The 18,493-nt window shown below is 36.3% G+C and overlaps 1 protein-coding gene across 1 annotated transcript in view; it reads right to left on the bottom strand.

The window, feature by feature from the left end:
* Positions 1-10,997, bottom strand: part of LOC124722307 (transmembrane emp24 domain-containing protein 1) — a 45,718-nt gene extending 34,721 nt beyond the window's left edge. Inside the window, exons 1-3 of the mRNA XM_047247489.1 lie at positions 10,739-10,997; positions 4,132-4,235; positions 3,842-4,037 (exon numbers count right to left, since the gene is read on the bottom strand). Of these exons, the coding sequence (XP_047103445.1) occupies positions 3,842-4,037; positions 4,132-4,235; positions 10,739-10,909 (471 nt within the window). The 5' untranslated portion in view covers positions 10,910-10,997. The remainder of the gene's footprint in view (positions 1-3,841; positions 4,038-4,131; positions 4,236-10,738) is intronic.
* Between the last annotated feature and the right edge of the window lie 7,496 nt (positions 10,998-18,493).

Genomic DNA, 18,493 nt, shown 5'->3' with positions numbered 1-18,493 from the left:
AGTTAACATGATAGATTTCTGAGTATGGAAGTGCATCTTATTGTAAATAAGTATCACTGATAAAATCAACAATCGGTTAGCACACGCGTTTAGCTTCAGGGCAATGAAACATGCTATCCACCACAATTCAGTCACCAGTCACTAAAAATCAGCTGTTGGAAGAGAATCTCTCTCTCTCTCCCTCCTTTTTTTTAATTTTTTTTTTTTTATTGGCACAGTAGTCAAAGAGTACTGTGCCTTGGGTGCCAACCAAATGAAGTAGTGCATTTTAAAAGCACAAGATGCCAGACTCAGACTCAGAAGGACAGAGGTTCACGTTCTGTCCTGCCGTTATGATTTAGGATTTTCTAAATACTGTCAGACAAATTCCAGGGAGGTTCCTACAACAAGGTCAATGCCAACCACCTACTATCTCCATTAAACATACCTGTATGTATCTCTTTACATATGACATATGTTTTTTTTAATTGTATTATGCTTATAAATCCTATGTTATGTATTTCTGTAATGATCCCCGGATACATAAAGTACTGTGTTTGTTATACTATATTACAGAGAGAATGACTGCCGACATGCCCACAGTGCGGTCAACTGCTGCAAAAGTCTCAAAATATACAGTTGTTTATTGTGCAGCTGTGGTGGAATACGAAGTAAATCTGACTGTACCATTACTGGTGAACTATGATAATATTTTACTGTTTTCTATACACCCAGCAGATAGCACAGTACACATGTGGTTGTCAGTTTAATTTCAACAGTTTCAGAAAACCAGCACCAAACTTTGTAACTAGTTGTTTGGTTAGGGGTTAATAGACTGAAAAGTGAGGTCACCAGTCACACCAAACTGTGTAGCTTGCTGTAAACACAACAGATGGTGTTTCAATGTACAGTACACATCCACTGTAAACCTGACAGATGACCCATCAATGTACAGCCTGTAATTTCTGTCAATTTACTGTATTAATGTTAGAGACTACAGTACACAATGCAAATAAACTTTTAATTCTCCCAGCACCTGTCCAAAGTTGCAGGAAATAATAATAATAATAATAATAATAATAATAATAATAATAAGAGAGACTGCAAGCACATCGGAAGAATTCAGCAAACAGTACACAAAATGAAGCACAACAATGCAGCACCCAAGACACACCAGATGAGTCTTGTAATCTGGTGCCTATAACATCTAAATCTACATTTTTACTCAGCACAGTGAAGAGGATTCAACTTGTACTATCATCACTTTCCCCTTCTCCTACACTATTAGTGAATGGTAAACTGGGAGAATAATTTTTGAGAAACATCAGTACTTCATTGAATTTTCCTGGTTTTATTGCTATGGTGACCATGAGGTGTCTGGAAGGAAATATGTTAATTGACTCTCTTTGAAACAAGGGCTCCCAAAACTTAAGCAATAAGCCTCTCTGCTGTACACAATGTATCTCACTGTGAGATGTGGCACATTCCTAAAGGAGTGTGGTTCAAACCCCACATGACCATCCACATTAAGATTTCTGTGGTTTCTCTGAATCACTTAAAATGAATACTGTAGTGGTTCCTCTGAAAATGACACTGCTAGTTTCTTTCTCCATCCTTGTCCAATCTGTGTTTGTACTTTCTCAACTGATCTTATTGCTATGAATTTAAATCCTAATCTTCATTCCTGAATGTTTGTAAAGTGCCTCTTTAAGCATCTATTACTGGAGTTGAATGAATGTCTCTGTGACACTCATAATGGCTGAACACACAGCACAGATGGATTCAAACTGAGAGTCCCAGAAAAAATTAAAATAATACACAAATTAATTTGAAACATAAGCCATTCATCAACCATTCCATAAATTATCTGATTGTTTAAATTTAGCATTAGAGGGAATTCTGTTTAAAATAAAATTCATTTCTGCTGCTGTGGGGAAAAAGCATTGTAGATTAGATTCAGTTTTCATTCCAAAGACCAAAAATGGAATGATTCCTGTGGGTGTGGAACATGTCAGAAATTGTAACATAAAAAAAACATAAAACATCTGAATATAATCATTTGTCAGGAAATTGTCAAAACAGGTGAATACGTTACAGTAAAATGGAACTGCTAATATTTATGGAATTAATACACTATCAGAATGAAATATAGTAATGCAGTTTAATAAATGTATCGCACAAAAATACCTAATTTTGGCTGTTGTGACCAAGTGCTGTTGAAACTGAAACATAACAGACATTTTTATTTAAGCTGATCTAACAATCCCTGTTAAGGTATTCATCTTCCAATTTATTGAAAATGTGTGTTCCTGAATACTGGACACCGCTTTGGATAAAGGTAAGTAATTTTAGCATTTCAGGTCTTTATGTAGATTGTTCTTATTCCTAACATTGAAACTATGTATTGAGCTGTTGGTTGGAAATAGAGATATATTACTTGCAACAAATTTCAATAAGGAATGAACATACTGAGAAGCAGTGATTAGAATGCAGAGTTCCTTGAACAGGTTTGTGTATGATGTTCTTGAATTTACACCACAAATGAGTCTTATTGCACGCTATAAATGTTTGCTCTGTTTGATGAGTTACCCCAGATTATGATCTCATATAACATAATTCAACGGAAGTAAGCAAAATATGCAAGTTTTTTATATATTTATATCTCCTACATCTGGCATCATTCCCACTACAAATACAGACTCATGTAGGCACTCCAGCAATTCTGCGGTATGCCTTTCCAAACTGAATTTATTGTTGAGTTGTAATCCGAGAAATTTAACACTGTTAATCTCTTCAATCTGCATGTCTTCATATGTTATACACATGCTGAAAGGAAATCTCTTACAGATTCTAAAGTGCATATAGTGGGTCTTTTCAAAGTTTAATGACTGTGAATTAGGTTTAAAACATCTATTAAAGTCAGCAAAAATTTGATTAGCAGCCATTTCTAAATCTGCACTTGACCGCGTATGTGCAAACTTGACTTGTGCATATAGCTTAACAAGTTGCTCACTAGCTTGAGAGACAGGGACATTAGCCAGATCTGAACTGAATCTGTGGAGCAGATTAACAATCACTGGTCTAGTACACTGAACAGCTCAAGTGATGCTTTCAGACAGACATTTTTTCACAACCACTTAGGCACATGCCCACCAGTCTGAATAGCCGCATGGGTTAGCACACTGCTTTTAGAATCCACTACGCCCACAGCATTAACAGTGAGTGTCGGCATGCCTGCCAGCCCGGATGTGGCTTTTAGATGGTCCACCACATCCTACTGGGTGAATATTGAACTGGTACTCACATCCTGCCTTAATTACATGATTTGCAAACATATCAAACACATTCTCACACGTACACATGGCTAACACATGGTGGTTACAGGAAGGCCATTAGGCAACCTCTAGAGCACTAACATGACAAATAACAATTAACAGGCTGACCCTGTGTAGATAAAGGATAAGGGGAAAAGAAAAAGATGACTTAGACAAATGCTGGGATGGTCCCCAAATTCATCACAGAAAATATGATACATAAAAATTTGAAATATAGCAAACACAACAAAGTTAACACATTTCACAGACACATGAGACTTGTTTCCCTTAGGTAAACTGATGTTTGTGGCAACAGGACAACGATGAATACAGTGGACTATGTACAATTGGTTAAACAATAGGAAAGAGAGAGGCAACTATCAACTTATTATCACATTAGGTGCCATAATTCAAAACCTTCCATTAGAAAAACTACCTATTAGAAGTCAGGAAACTAATTTCTGGAGTAATGGGAGTCACTGCTCCAACACATTCTGTGAAAAAGGATGTGAATGAAAGCAAATTAATAAAATTAGTGAACATATTACCTCTATAGATTGAGCTTCGACATCATATACTTCTTCCGGACTCAAGCCTTCATAATTTTCCAATGCATCATTCCAAGGATCACTAGCTTGGCCTTCGTAATCAGCTAGAATTTCAAAGAAGACTGTTTTGCTACTAAATGTACTGAACTTGTTATCCCAACACATTCTGTAATCTCCAGCCTCTACAGCGACTATCCTGTCAACCGTCATATTGAACATGTGAAAATAATGTCTTTGTCTTCATTTCCAAATCATAGTTTAATTGTATACAGTATCTTCATTTCACTTACCTATGTGTATTATCCGCCTTCTTATAATCAGCCACTATAGTACGTCCTGTTGGGGCATATAAGCGAAAATTTATATCTAGATCTCCTTGACCTCCGTCTATAACCTGGAAAATATGAAAGGAATTCATACCAACATAGAATGTGATTTTGCTAAAAAAATTATATTAGGTCTACCACAATTAAGAAAAGAACCTTACATTAACAATTACAACATAAACCTAAATCATGATGGATAGATCAGGAACGTGGTGCACAATTTTGGAAATTGTTATACACACAGAGTCAAAAGTTATGATAAAATAATACAATAACTAGAAATTGTGGGTTAGAATATAAATGATGTGTCTACAGCACATCGGCTAAAGTGCACTTACGGTGTAGCAGTTGTTCTACTGTGTGCTGCTGTTGACTATTAGTTTCCATTGATTGTAGCCAAATCAGGTGATAGTATACGGTAGTAACTGTGAATCACTGCCTCTAATGAACTGGTTTGGTGGATGATACAAACTAATTACTTTTGTTTTCAATGTGAAGAACGTAAGATCGACGATTATTGATCTGGGTATTATAGAATATTGTAGTTCTTGGGTATTGTTTCACATTCCAGTGTCGCAATTTGGTTGTGAGTTAGTGACCCCATCATATGTGACTGTTGGAAAATTGGCTGTAGTGACAGACTAATTTGTAGCATAGCCTGAGGTTGAGATGAGATTGAAATGTCACACTTTAGCTGTGAGTTGGCAAAAGTAATGAATGTGAATGTTAGAACACTGGTTGTGTCATGAACTGATACGTAGCATTGCCTGATGATCATTTTGAGACACTTGCGGAGTATTCTAAGAAAGTCTCCATTTAAAAATTGGTGGTTAGGTAGTAACCTAAGAAAAGTTTAAAATTTACAGAACATTCAGTTTTATATGACAACATTCTGCATAATATATTCCATTATGCTGCCACCCAATTTCACATACTCCACATCCTGATGGCATCTTGTCTCACTAGTGATTCATCATGTTCACTTCCCACCAGTAACCACGTAAACCATTATCAACTACTGCACACACCAGAAAAGCTGCCTACATCTGAAGTGCACTTCTACTCAGCACATAGCACATCATTCACTGCATGGAGAAAACACTGAACAACAGATAGTCACATAATCAAGAAGCTGAACTAAGTAAACACACACACGCGCACACACACACACACACACACACACACACACACACACACACAGAGCACTTTTCCCTAGAGAAATAAATTATTGATATTCTGTTCAAAGAAAATGCACTTAATCAGTGTATTTTGCTTTTCTTACAAGAGTAAAATGTGCTCTACAATGAAGCAACATTCTGTCATGGAGTTATTGGTGAAGGGGGTAATAATAGTCACCTGGCATTCACAAATGGCTACAAAATGTGTAAGGATACGGTGCCAGTGACACAAGCAATGTGGTGAGGTGAGTGAAGAAGTCAGTATTAAAGACAACTGCTCAGTGAGAGACCAACTTTGACCAAAGTGATGAATTGTCAGTGAACGGACAAGTTGATTTACACAGACAGACGTCATAACTAATTAATTATTAATCTTGGCCACAAAAGCATACAGAAGATAGTGGACATATTGGGGTACCAGAAAGAGTATGGAATGAGTGCATTAGCAACCATCTTCTAGTTTGTGGTGGAAGTCTGCTTTAAATTTTTGAAGCTAGTGAAGAAGTTTTCTCTGGTCTCATGGTAGGAGATGAGGCATGAGTGTACCATTATGAGAGAAAACAAAATAATCAGCCCATGAAAAGGCATTACATTGTTATGTAAGGCCAAATAAGCTTAAGAGTTAGTGATCAACGTAAAAAGACATGGTGACTGGCAGCCACATCATTGATAGCAGACGAGATATTCACACATTTCAGAATTTATGATAAGGCATTAGGAAGGAGATACTGCACAAGTATATATGAGGGGTATGCAAAAGAAAAGCTACACAACAACACAACACTGTGAGTATAATTGAAGTCTTTATTCAAAAGTAATCACCAGACCTGAGCACACCTATCTCACTGTTTCAATAGCTGAAGGAGTCATTGTTCCCAGAATTCCTGTAGCTGTGACAAATGCCAGTCCTACACTGTGTCCTTCAGTTCGTCATCCAAGTTGAAGCACTTCCCTTTGAGATATTTTTTAGTGAACCAAAAACATGAAGACCCTGCGTGAAGTTTCTGGACTGTAGAGCAGAAGCTGAAGCTGCTACCACTGGAACTTTGTGTGACCTTGGAACCATGTGGACACACGTTATCATGGAACAGAATCACCCCTTCCATGAGCACCCCAGGCCATTTGCTCTTGACGGACTTATGTAGGCTATAGAGTGTCTCACAGTACATGTCACTGTTAATGGTTTTTCCATGCACGAGGAATTCGATGAGTACTGGACACTAAACATCAAGAAACACAGTTCACCTTGCCTTCTAAGGGCACAACTTTTAACTTCAGAGGTGGTGGCGATAGCATATTCGTGTCCCTAGATGTCTCACATTATCTCGAAGAAATATGCACAAATTTTGACTGGTTTGGTTGTTACAAAATTTCATACATTTTCACCTGAACATCCCTTATCAAGCAATCCAAATGCATTGAGGCAATAAGAAACAAATCAGGTACTAAGGAGAATGGGTTGCCTGTGGTTTTATTGTAAAATGTAGACCTAATGATGATCATTACCTCTCTCTCTCTCTCTCTCTCTCTCTCTCTCTCTCTCTCTCTCTCTCTCTCTCTCACACACTCACACACTCACACACACACACACACACACACACACACACACACACACACACAGAGAGAGAGAGAGAGAGAGAGAGAGAGAGAGAGAGAGAGATAAGGTGTGGTTTTGAATTCCCCCCCCCCCCCTTGGGTGAATTTGCATGATGCCACTCCATTGATTGCCTCTTCGTTTCTGGTGAAAAATGATAGAGCCACGTTTCATCACCCGTCACAATTCTTCCAAGAAATTCATCTCCACCATTCTCGTACAGTTCCAAAAGTTCGCTGCATACCGTTTTCTTTTGTTTCTTTGTGAGCCACTGTCAACATCCTGGGAACCCACATGGCACAAACCTTTTTTAACACCAACACCTTCAGTATTCTGCAAACACTTGCTTCCCCTATCCCAATGTAGTGTGACAATTCGTTCACTGTGATGCGTCTGTCAACAGTCACCAATTTGCTAACTCTCTGCACATTGTCTGGAGTGTGTGCAGTAGGAGGCCTGCCACTGCGAGGACAATCCTCAATATTGCCATGCCCTCCCGTAACCTGCTTGCCCACCGATTAACTGTACTGCAATCGACAGCAGCATCTTCATACACCTTTTTCAACCTCTTTTGGATGTTTCCCACTGTCTCATTTTCACAGCACAGGAATTCTACGACAGCATGTTGCTTCTGACGAACATCAAGTGTAGCAGCCATCTTGAAGACATGCTGTGACGGCGCCACTTACGGGGATAGGTTGAACTAAGTTTGAAAACAAGCGGTAAGAATGTATCCACACACTGTAAAACTTTCACACATGCAGAATGAAAACTGTATTTTTACAAAAATAGTGTGCATTTCTTTTGGAGTGACCCTCATAGATAACTCAATTAACCCAAGCAACAAAAGTTGTCCTGAAACTTACGACTCGTTTTCACATCACAATATTTCAGAGAGCACAAAGCTACTGGAGGTTGCTAATTTTTTGTCTCCTTTCAACATCTTGCCCAGACAGTTTAAAGGAATTTGGTGTGACACACAGTTCAACACAGAGACATTTAGAATTCTTTATGTAAACAAGATATTGTCAGATTTAAAGATCACACTAACTGTCAACGAAACTGTGCATCCACTGGAATTTAAGTGAAGTTATTATCAATTTGCAACCTTATACAATAATCAGATATATATAATACCCAAGTCAGACAGATATCTTAAGTTATCAGTAATTGTTGCCAGGGAAAAATTTTCCTCACATTATGAGAACAAATGCAACTTTCAGAAACATGTTTCATAATGAACGCTTAAAACTTTCAGATGGTAACTCCACTAATGGCAAGGGGTCACATATGAAAGATAAAAACTTTAAAGTACACCATGTTTATTGCTACTGATGTAATGGGTAGGGGTTATTATTTTTTTTAGCATGAAATAATTTCAACTTATCATGAACATACTCATTTGAAGAACAACTACACACATTCAGAAACATAAAATACACAAAGATCTTGAAATAGTCACCATTATTAGCAAAAATCTTTGCAGTTAATAAAACATAAATATGAACAAAATAAGACTGTAGCTGTGTTTTTGATTCTGTGCCTTTGAGAATATATAAACTTCAATCTTTTCATTTGTTTTCGGCTGGATCAATCCAAACAGACAAACATCAATCACATTAAACCTAGATTCATCACATTTGAAGTATATTAATTGGAGCTGAACATTTCTCCTGTTTACAGATGAAGCACATTTCTAAATAAATAAAACATGAAAGACACATGAGGTCTGCCCCTGTTGTCTGTTTAAAAGATTTACTAGCCATTTACTATCCATGTAAATAACTGGTAATATGCGCGTTAAAGATATTCTGGCTGGACTTTGATTCAAGCATATTGGGAATTTACTTTCAAAATTAACATCCAGTTTCCAAAATGAACTCAGAAGTCAGTTCTGAATCTGTCACACTGTATGTACACATTACACCATATGGATGTCATAGGCATCAACAATTAGTGCACCCATCTTCCGTATGTTAATCTGACACTGAAATATTAAGAAACGGTGTACTAGAAGCTGTCACGATGACAAACATTACATTTATTTATTTAATGTCATTTAAACTATACTGCAGTATGCTGTTATTGCTCTTACATACTGTGAAATATACCCAACTGTGAAAATTCCTGGCAAATTAAAAATGGGCACCAAACCAGCACTCAAACATGGAGATACTGGCGAAAGTAAAGTTTTACACAAAGGTACTGAGTTGTGCCTGGATAATTCAGTTGACAGAGCATGTGCCTGGCACAGATTCTAGGTTCGAGTCCCAGTCTGGCATGCAGTTTTAATCTGCCACAAAGTTTCAAATCAACACACGCTATGCTGCAGAGTGAAATTTCATTCTACATACCCGAACATTTGAAACAGGCTTTCTTACATAAATCACAACATAATTACATTATACAGATTTGAAGGTTATCACACTTAAATGCTAAATCTCTGTGGCATGGCCTACACTAAGGATTCGTCATAACACTTTAATGGTGATTACTATGGAGTAAAAGTATTGGACAGACACTGAATATCAAATTTGATTCCATTAGTACAGTTGTTCACAGCGACTGCAGAAGGTACATATTTCAAAAAAATGGAAAGGAATACGGCTATCAGTTGCAAATACAATCTGTATTTTATTGCAAATTTAGATTTCAGATACTCAATAGCCATAGCATCATCAATGACTCAGTTTACATGCACTGCAGATAGCTCTCCAATAACTGAAATCTGCATCTGAAATAAAATATGGATTGGATTTGTGACTGGTAACTGAATTCCGTTTCTTTTTTGGAAATGAATAAGTCATAACATTTAAGACATTACAAAAAATTGTATGATAATGGAATTTTATGTGAAGGCAGCACAATTTTATGTTCACGTTTGATCTGTTACATTAAGTATCCCTAAGGATACTTCTTTCCTGGTAAGTTGAACAAATTTAAAGCTGGAAACCACAGAGCTTTAGACTAATACTGTAGTACTGCACTGAAGTTACTGAGCAAATAAGCCCATCACAAATTGGGTAACCCTTCTTTAAAATTTTTCAACTTCTTTAAAAAAATAGTTTCGTAACAATACAGGTAGAGAAGCAGCACTACATAATATGTCTAACAAATGTCTTGCAATCTGTCTCCTCCATAAGGAAGATCCATGAAATATTTCCAATAAACATTTTTCTGGTTTTCACTATTGACACTGCAAAGCTTACATTGTTACTTCATTTTTTTAACATTCTCAGCAGACATACAGAGGTAGTTCAGTTATATCAATGACGAGTGATATACCACTGGTACTTCATTCATATAATGTATGATATATTTACACAATAAGGCTACAGTACGTACCTTGGTCATGACAATGACTAGTCACTGCACTGCAGATTTTCAGTGTAACTATAAACAATACGGACTTGTCGATGAAAGTAACAACATAGCTTGACTAACACATAATTTAAAAAAACTTTCCAGTATGTAGAAACTTTAAAAATTTTTCACTAAAACATGCGTGTGACAAATATTCACATGTAGAACATTTATAATCACGACAAGTAACTTCAACTTCGTGCCACGTGAGGAACACAGATTCTGAGTTATGAAAATCGAAAGAAAACAGATCTGTGACTGAATGTTTCACGGAGTCGCTTTGAAGTCGGTTTTCCATTTTGAATCTAGTTGCTAACCACAGTGACAAAAGTGGGAAGACACTTAGAACCACAACAAATGTTCTGATGAATAAACAAGGCTGCTAACTATTAACGAATTAATTCTATCCTTATAATGCATATTGCTGATTGTTTACCTGATAATCCACCTCCAACAGTTGACCGTCTTTAACATTCTCATAAAAGCATTCTTCCTTTCCAGCATCAATATTAACTGTCATTTCCTTTTCTAGAGCTTTTACAAGGCACGTATGTAAATTAGTAACCAAGATTACACACACAATAACCAAAAAATTGAAAACATACATTGTTGCCTCAATTTTGCGACCGTTTCTAGTTCTCACGTTTGTAAACTAAATGTCAGAGATAAGACGTATGTAAAAATCAAAGTTGAAGACAAAGGATACACTTCATACGCCAAGAGACTTAATGAGATGTGGATCTGAGTATCCACGCACACATTATTTTGGCGCCAGTTAATACATTAGCATACTGACTTCTTTGGTGTCATAACATACATACATGTCCTTTTCTTTCTTTTGTCCCTGGTGTTCTAGATTTATTATTTCTTCTGCCTTGAACGCATTCTAAATATAGTATTTTGTTCATAAAAAATTTCTTTCTTTTATTTTCGATTCTTTGATGTTTCCTTCTAGGTCTTTCACTCTTCTGTAATCTACACTATTGGTGACGTCTTCCTTTTTTTTTTTACAAAGAATAGTATAGAGGAATATTTGTTTCGTTAGATTTGTTTCTGAATGGGATCGGCCTTAGCAAACACAATGTTTTATTCTTTTACCCAAACGTATTTCGCTGAAGTTATAGCCTCGTCAATGTTTTTTATTTTTTTATATTTTCATTCTTGTTCCCACATGCTGTGTTTTCCATGTTTTGTGTTACAACTGCTTTTCTGTCTCAGAAAAAAACGACAGTCTATGAAGGAAAAAAAATTGTAATGCAAAACAGAAAACCACGAGAACCATAGCATGTAGTAACAACGAAAAAAATTTAAAAACCCATTGAAGATGCTGCAGCTTCAGCGAAGCGTATCAATGTAAGAAAAACTTGTGTTTGCCAAAGTTGGTTTCCATCCGAAAACAAGTTTCTCTCGAAGCAAACACGGACACAAGAACCTCAAGATGCGTATTTGTTTCCATAGCCTGTTCTCATTTATACAATAGAATTTCCGAATAAGATTAACCATAGCCTTTCCACCGCTTCAGCCATTATCTGTATATTTTCATAGATTCCTCATTACTTCCAATGTTTCAACCATGTGTAGTTTGTCTTTAACCAACTATTTTTCTAACAATTCGACTTTAAGGTATCTCTAATCTGTATAGCTCACAGTTCATCATTAAGCACGCAGAAGCATATGGACATTCTGGGCTGAAGTGTAGTGTTTCAGTTTTGTATGTGCTGCAAAATTTTTAGTCGAACTACACGCTCTTTCCTTTTAATTAACTCTTGCATATATCGTAAATTTTTCTAGTCTATTCCGAGGCATGATTTTTCCAATACATTTAAATGTACTAACTCATCCTATTTTACGTTCTGTGTTTCTTTGTATTTTGGCGCATTTTTTCATGTATAATGTTTCTTCAGCTGAGATTCTGCGACTAGTTCTATTGGCTATTCTTTCTGGAAGATTTATTTGAATGACTACTCGTCCCACATTTTCAGAAAGTATTGCAAAATCATCTACAAGTACCAGGGAACTTATTTGTTCAGTTTTGGTCCAGTGGCATCTTGTACAGATGTATGATAGGTCAATAAGAATACAGAGGAGATAAAGATTACATATGTATAATAACAATAATAGAATTTATCACAAGTAACTGCTTTGTATAAGCTTGAGTGTTACGTACATACAATAACAATAATAGATTTTTTCACAACTGTCTCCTCTGGACAATTCTGATGCAAAAGCAAATGACCACATTAATACAATACCATACATACCATTAATGTTATTTATCACACGCACGATTCTAGTTTTACATTATAAGATTTCATTTTAATCTATGAGGAATTCATATACAGAGTAGAATCTGTGGTCCAATAGAAATGACTTCGGTTGTTTTTTGAACAAGCTTTCTTCCTTTAATAATTTCACATTGTTAGAGATATGATCATTTAATTGCATGTCTCTATGAAGAACACTTTTCTGATAGGTTGATATCCAAGCATAGGAGACATGGACATTATTGCTGTTTCTTCTTCTATGGCTGTACAGAGCTATTTTGCTGATAGGCATTGGAGATTCCTATATATTCCCTTGTAAAGACTGTTGTTTCGAATATACAAGGTTCAGTATATTTAATGTAATCCAAAAAGGTTGATATGAATATTGTCTCTTTATGTTGAATATGATTCTGATACGTTGTTTTATGAGTTTCAGTATGGATCAACTACTACAAGGTGCATTCTCCCAGAATAATATTCCATATCTTATTGGTGACTGTAAATGTGTGTGATATGCTTGTATCATTGTTTCTCTGTTACAGCTTGTATTTAGTATCTACAACACATGACAGATTGATGACAGTTTAAATGGTTCTGAGCACTATGCGACTTAACTTCTGAGGTCATCAGTCGCCTAGAACTTAGAGCTATTTAAACCTAACTAACCTAAGGACATCACACACATCCATGCCCTAGGCAGGATTCGAACCTGTGACCGTAGCAGTCACGCGGTTCCAGACTGAAGCGCCTAGAACCGCACGGCCACACCGGCCGGCGATGACAGTTTAGTTGTATGAATTTTAATATGCGTGTTCCATTTTAGGTCGCTCTGTAGATAGATTTCTAGGAATTTAATATCAACAAATTTTAAACTTATGCTGTTCATGCTTGGATATCTTTCTGGTTTAAGCCTGTAATAGAAATACTGGTGTCATCACCAAATAAAGTTTTCTGTTTGGTGTGGAAATTTTTTCATTCATCCATGCCACATATATACAAAAGAAAGTGGACTGAACGTAATATTGACACTTGTGGCACACCATATTTCATTGTAGCTTTTTTCTGATGAGTATGTTGTTTTTAAAATACCTCCAGCTATATTGTCATGTTTAAGAACAACTTATTGTTGTCAGTTAGTAAAATGAGATCTAAGCCATTCATTTGGAATACCTCCAATTCCCTTTCTTTCCAACTTATCTTGGATGGATCCAAAAAAAAACCAGTAGATATTTCCTTTTCATCTATAGCTTTTAGGAGAGTACGCAGGAATCAATAGACTGCTGTGGTTGTTGATCTCGACTGCCTGAAATCATACATGTTTGGTACGTATTATAAGCACACTTGCACTGATCATACTACTCACAATGATTCATGTCACCCACAGACCCATAAAAAGGCATTTTTCATACTATGATTCATAGACTAGTAAGTCTCTTCCTAGAGAAAAACGAAATTGCCAAAGCACTAAGTATTCTTGGGCATGTAGCAGTGAATAATGCCTTTAGAGTGAAAATGGTTGACAGAATGTTTCCTGCTAAATTACATAGGTATAAAGTTGTTGATGAGATCATGTTGTAGAAAGAAGGAGTGTAAACTAAATATTAATACCTACCATACTTGTGTCTGAAAGAGTAACCAAATAATTTCAAAACACTAAAATGAGTATAGGCATTTGTACTGACAACACATTAGGCCAGACTATATGTAGAAACAATCAATATAATAAACCTTACACACAGTATAGTGTTTATAGAATTAAGTGTGGAGAGTGTAATAATTTTTATGTAGGTCAGACCGATAAAAGTTGTAGTACTAGTTTTAGGAAACATTGTAACACCAGGGAGAACTGTAAATCGTCCTTTGCTAACCATCTTCAAGTAACCAGACAAAAGGTAGGTGACATTGAGAACACATTAGATATTCTACATAGAGTTGGCAAAGCTAGGTAACTTAATTATTTAGGAGAGATTGAAATCTTTAAGAGGTTTACAGAACAGCCGGAATGCATTTCAAATGAACAGCTGGCCTTAAAATTAAGAGTTTTTTTTTTTTACTGCTTTGGGAACATCTTACGATTGGTCTTTGATAAGTTTATTCAACCTGAGTCGATTCTAGTAAGTATTCTGGGCCATGCTGCACTTGTTTCTAATCAGTGTTGCTTTTTTCTATAGTATTTTATATTTGTTCATTACTGGTATTTCATCACATTTTAGTCTTTTATTTTGTGCCCTTATATGAATATGAGTAACTGGTTTTATTTATTTTTAATGGAATTTTTACTTCGTTTATGGCTATGTTTTTGGGTGCCATTTTGTTGTGATTATGTGGTGACTTTAATATCTTTATCTTACAGTTTACCCACTCTTATCAGATGGCTTGTACTTATAGTACTTGTCACTTGCTTTTAACGAGAATGTTCACATTTGGTGTGTGTTCTGATGTTACACCATGTTTCACACATGCATACTTTGCATACATTTATTTTGACACTATTTTACATTATATCTTTGAATGTTGTTTCTTTTAGTTAGCAAACAACTTTAATATTACTGTTTGACATAACAGTCATGGTAGATACGTACATACCTAGGTGCTTAGGTTTCAGTTAATTTTAGTCATGTGTCAGCATTGTCTGTCACCTCTGTTTTATTTAATATTTTCGTCATTTCTGTTCCTTTCTGTGTAAATGTTCATAAATATATGATATTGACTCTGATTGACTAGTATCTCTGTGCTCTCAGGTTTATGCTTAATCTTTGTCACTTTTCTGCCATTTGTGTTTCTCCCATCACACTTATGACTTGTCTTATGTGTTTATTGTCCATGTAGTTTTTATCATTATGTGAAGTGTTTGTCACTTTTCAACCTGTGGGAACATGTGTTCTTGTGTGGTGTTCAGAAGAATGGTTGGATTTGTACCACCATGTTGATTTATAATGTGCGGTACCACATTGCCATACATGGGAACTTTATGTCATTAAGTGGGTACCATTTCCCCATATAAGTAATTCTACATTCTTATTTTTCCTTATAGTCTAATTTGGATACTTTGTGCTATTTTTGGGGGGACTGATTGCTTTGAGTCCACCTAATAACAAAATATCGAAATTGCAGCTGTGACATGTAAACAATAAAGATTTTTGGTACAGCCTAACTGGAATGACAAGTTTGAGTACATTAAAATTACTTACTTTACATTAGTTTTTAAGATGAGACAACTGATATTTCATAAATGTTCAAATGTGTTTGAATTCCTAAGGGACCAAACCGCTGAGGTCATCGGTCCTTAGACTTACGTACTACTTAAACTAACATATGCTCAGAATGAGACACACACCCATGCCTGAGGGAGGACTTGTACCTCCGGTGGAAGAAGTTGAACTGATATTTCAATAATCTCACAATCATAGTTATCAAACATAGTTTGTCTTACAATTAACCCGCAGATCTTCACAGCCTTTCCTCGCTTCTAGTTTCTCTTACAATTAACCCACAAACCTACAGAGACATCTCATAAACAGGCTGCAAAATCAGAATATTTTTAAGAAAATGTACAGAATATTGTGGATAATTCAAGTAAATTTATTTTTCAGAGCCACAGTAATGAAGGTGTTGTGAATGGTTCTCATATTTTGAAAGATCATTTCAGATGTGTCTATTTTGTTCATTGTTACATCCATAAGTTGAATCTGATTTTGGCCATAGGAATAAGCCAGTATATAGACGTCAGAATATTTTTTGCTGGCTTCAGTAAGATTACTAAATTTTTTATGATACTTCCTAGTAAGCAGTGATGCTAATTACCATATCAAATAGATTTTTTGTAGTTCTTCCCATCGAACACTTATGTCAATGGATATAGTGAACAGAAAAATCCCTCACAATTTACAAGATGAAAATAAATTTTAACCCATGAACTGTGCAAGTTACATACAAAACTGGAATTAATCTGTAGAATGGCTGGAGAAAGTTGAAGTTACGTTTCAGCAGATTTCTATAATTACTCAAGCAAGAGAACTTTGAAATTACTATTGCTGTCTTTATTTCATCTTATCACATCACATGTTGATTTATTGTTTGGTCTATTTCATAAACGAGCAGTTGGCTCATTGATTGTATGGTATGGGGCAGGACATTTCAAAAGTGCCATGCAGAAAATTCGAGGAACATCATCGATACTTTCCAAGTACATGGAGCTACTGCATATTGTGAAGAGACAAAAGCAGAAATGACATTCCAGAAACTGGTGTTACTGCAGAAGAAGTATGTGACAAAATTATGGCTTGTGGTGACATCACAGGGTGTTCTGCAGCTGAGAACGTGTTTAAGTCTGAAAAATATGTTATGCTTGCAAGTCAATTATTCCCACAAGCATTGCTGCATGGACCTTGATTAATAAATGACCCTTTTGAATTCAGTAAGCTGAGAACAGAACTTTATACACTCTATACAAGGATAAGAGTTTGGAACTCTCAGAGGTGGTGTCCCACATCTGCAATTCCTCCTCGAAAATAATTTGCAGAAGCCTTTTAGCAGGGCTATGGAACTTCTAAAAGTGATTGTTGTTATACATATGATCACAGCTGAAATGCAGTGATATTTCTCCATACCAGCCCAATGAGGTACTATAAGTGTGGTGTGGGTAACAGCACTGACAGTGCTCTCTGTAGTGAAAGACTATGCAAGCATTGCCATAGACTTCAATAAAAGCGTCAGTGTCACATTCTATGCTCTTGAGGAGAGGAGGATGGATTTTTCTTACATGAACACAGAATATAGCCATTATTATGTTACTGGTTTCTAGACCTTTCCAGCTAGCCAGTTGCATCTTCCAGTGTACCCCCTACAAAAACCTTCACAAACCAACATGGGTTTGAAGCATTGGCTTTGTTGACACTGAACTAGAGCCGGAGTCGCTGTCTCTCTTTCAGTGATGTCTTGGTGGGCATAGAAGTGTTTCTATCTGTAGGCAGCTGCAGTCCAAGAGGCATGGTGAGCTCTATTAGGAAAATTGCTTCGTGAAAGGAAGAAGAATCCGATGTTATTCGAAGAGGAATCAACTGCCAGATGGAAGAGACAACCCCAGAGGCAATCAAGAGCACAGGATGTAGGTAGTCGCAGGTCATGGCCCATGCGGTCACCAAAGATGCATGTCACAAAGGATCTCAGATTATTCTCAGCTCACTGTGGGATGAGACAGAAGTAATGAAGAAAGCTAACCTCACTTCTTGGATGTCAGACCAGCTGTGTCTCTGTAACATCATTCCAGGGGCAGTCCATGAATGTCTGCCTGGAAAAATGTGCAGAATCTAAACAAGAGTTTTTGTTAGTTATGTGGTGAGCTCAGGTGTGGATCTCTGTAGCGTAATGATGGGATTTTTAGCTGCTATGGGTAGAAAGAAGTCGCTAAAACAGACCACAGATCAAATCTGAAAACAATAGTAATAAACTACTAATAATAACTGTCGAAACATGTGCAACAGAGTTACAGGAGACATCCTTATCCAAGAAATTAGTTACCCTCACATAATTCCAACAATTAAGAGATGGCTAAAACTCGGAGAATAAAGGAGAGAAATTTTCAACAACACGTGAAAAGCATATCAGAGATATGGAATAGTTTCCCAGTGAAATGGAATTTCTGCAGCAAGAAGAAGAAGAAGAAATATTACGTCATATATCGAGTATGATAACTGATGTAGGTGGACATGTATCAATAATTACGTATGTCTAACAGTTGACAGAATTTTGAATTACATGTGAGAAGAACATTACTGGTTTCCCGGCTTCTTATAAATCGTTAAACAGATTCAGGAAATTATTCGAAAAGGAAGTCGCAAAATTAGTAAATTTATCACAAGTAAATATGTAGAGGAGACGTCATTAATAGGTAATAGGGCCCTACTACGACAGAGAAATTCGCAGCT

This window comes from Schistocerca piceifrons, chromosome X, assembly GCF_021461385.2.
Source record: "Schistocerca piceifrons isolate TAMUIC-IGC-003096 chromosome X, iqSchPice1.1, whole genome shotgun sequence".
Classification (NCBI taxonomy): Eukaryota; Metazoa; Arthropoda; class Insecta; order Orthoptera; family Acrididae; genus Schistocerca; species Schistocerca piceifrons.
Note: the sequence above shows the minus strand (reverse complement) of the source record. Positions and strands in the feature narration are given on the sequence as shown.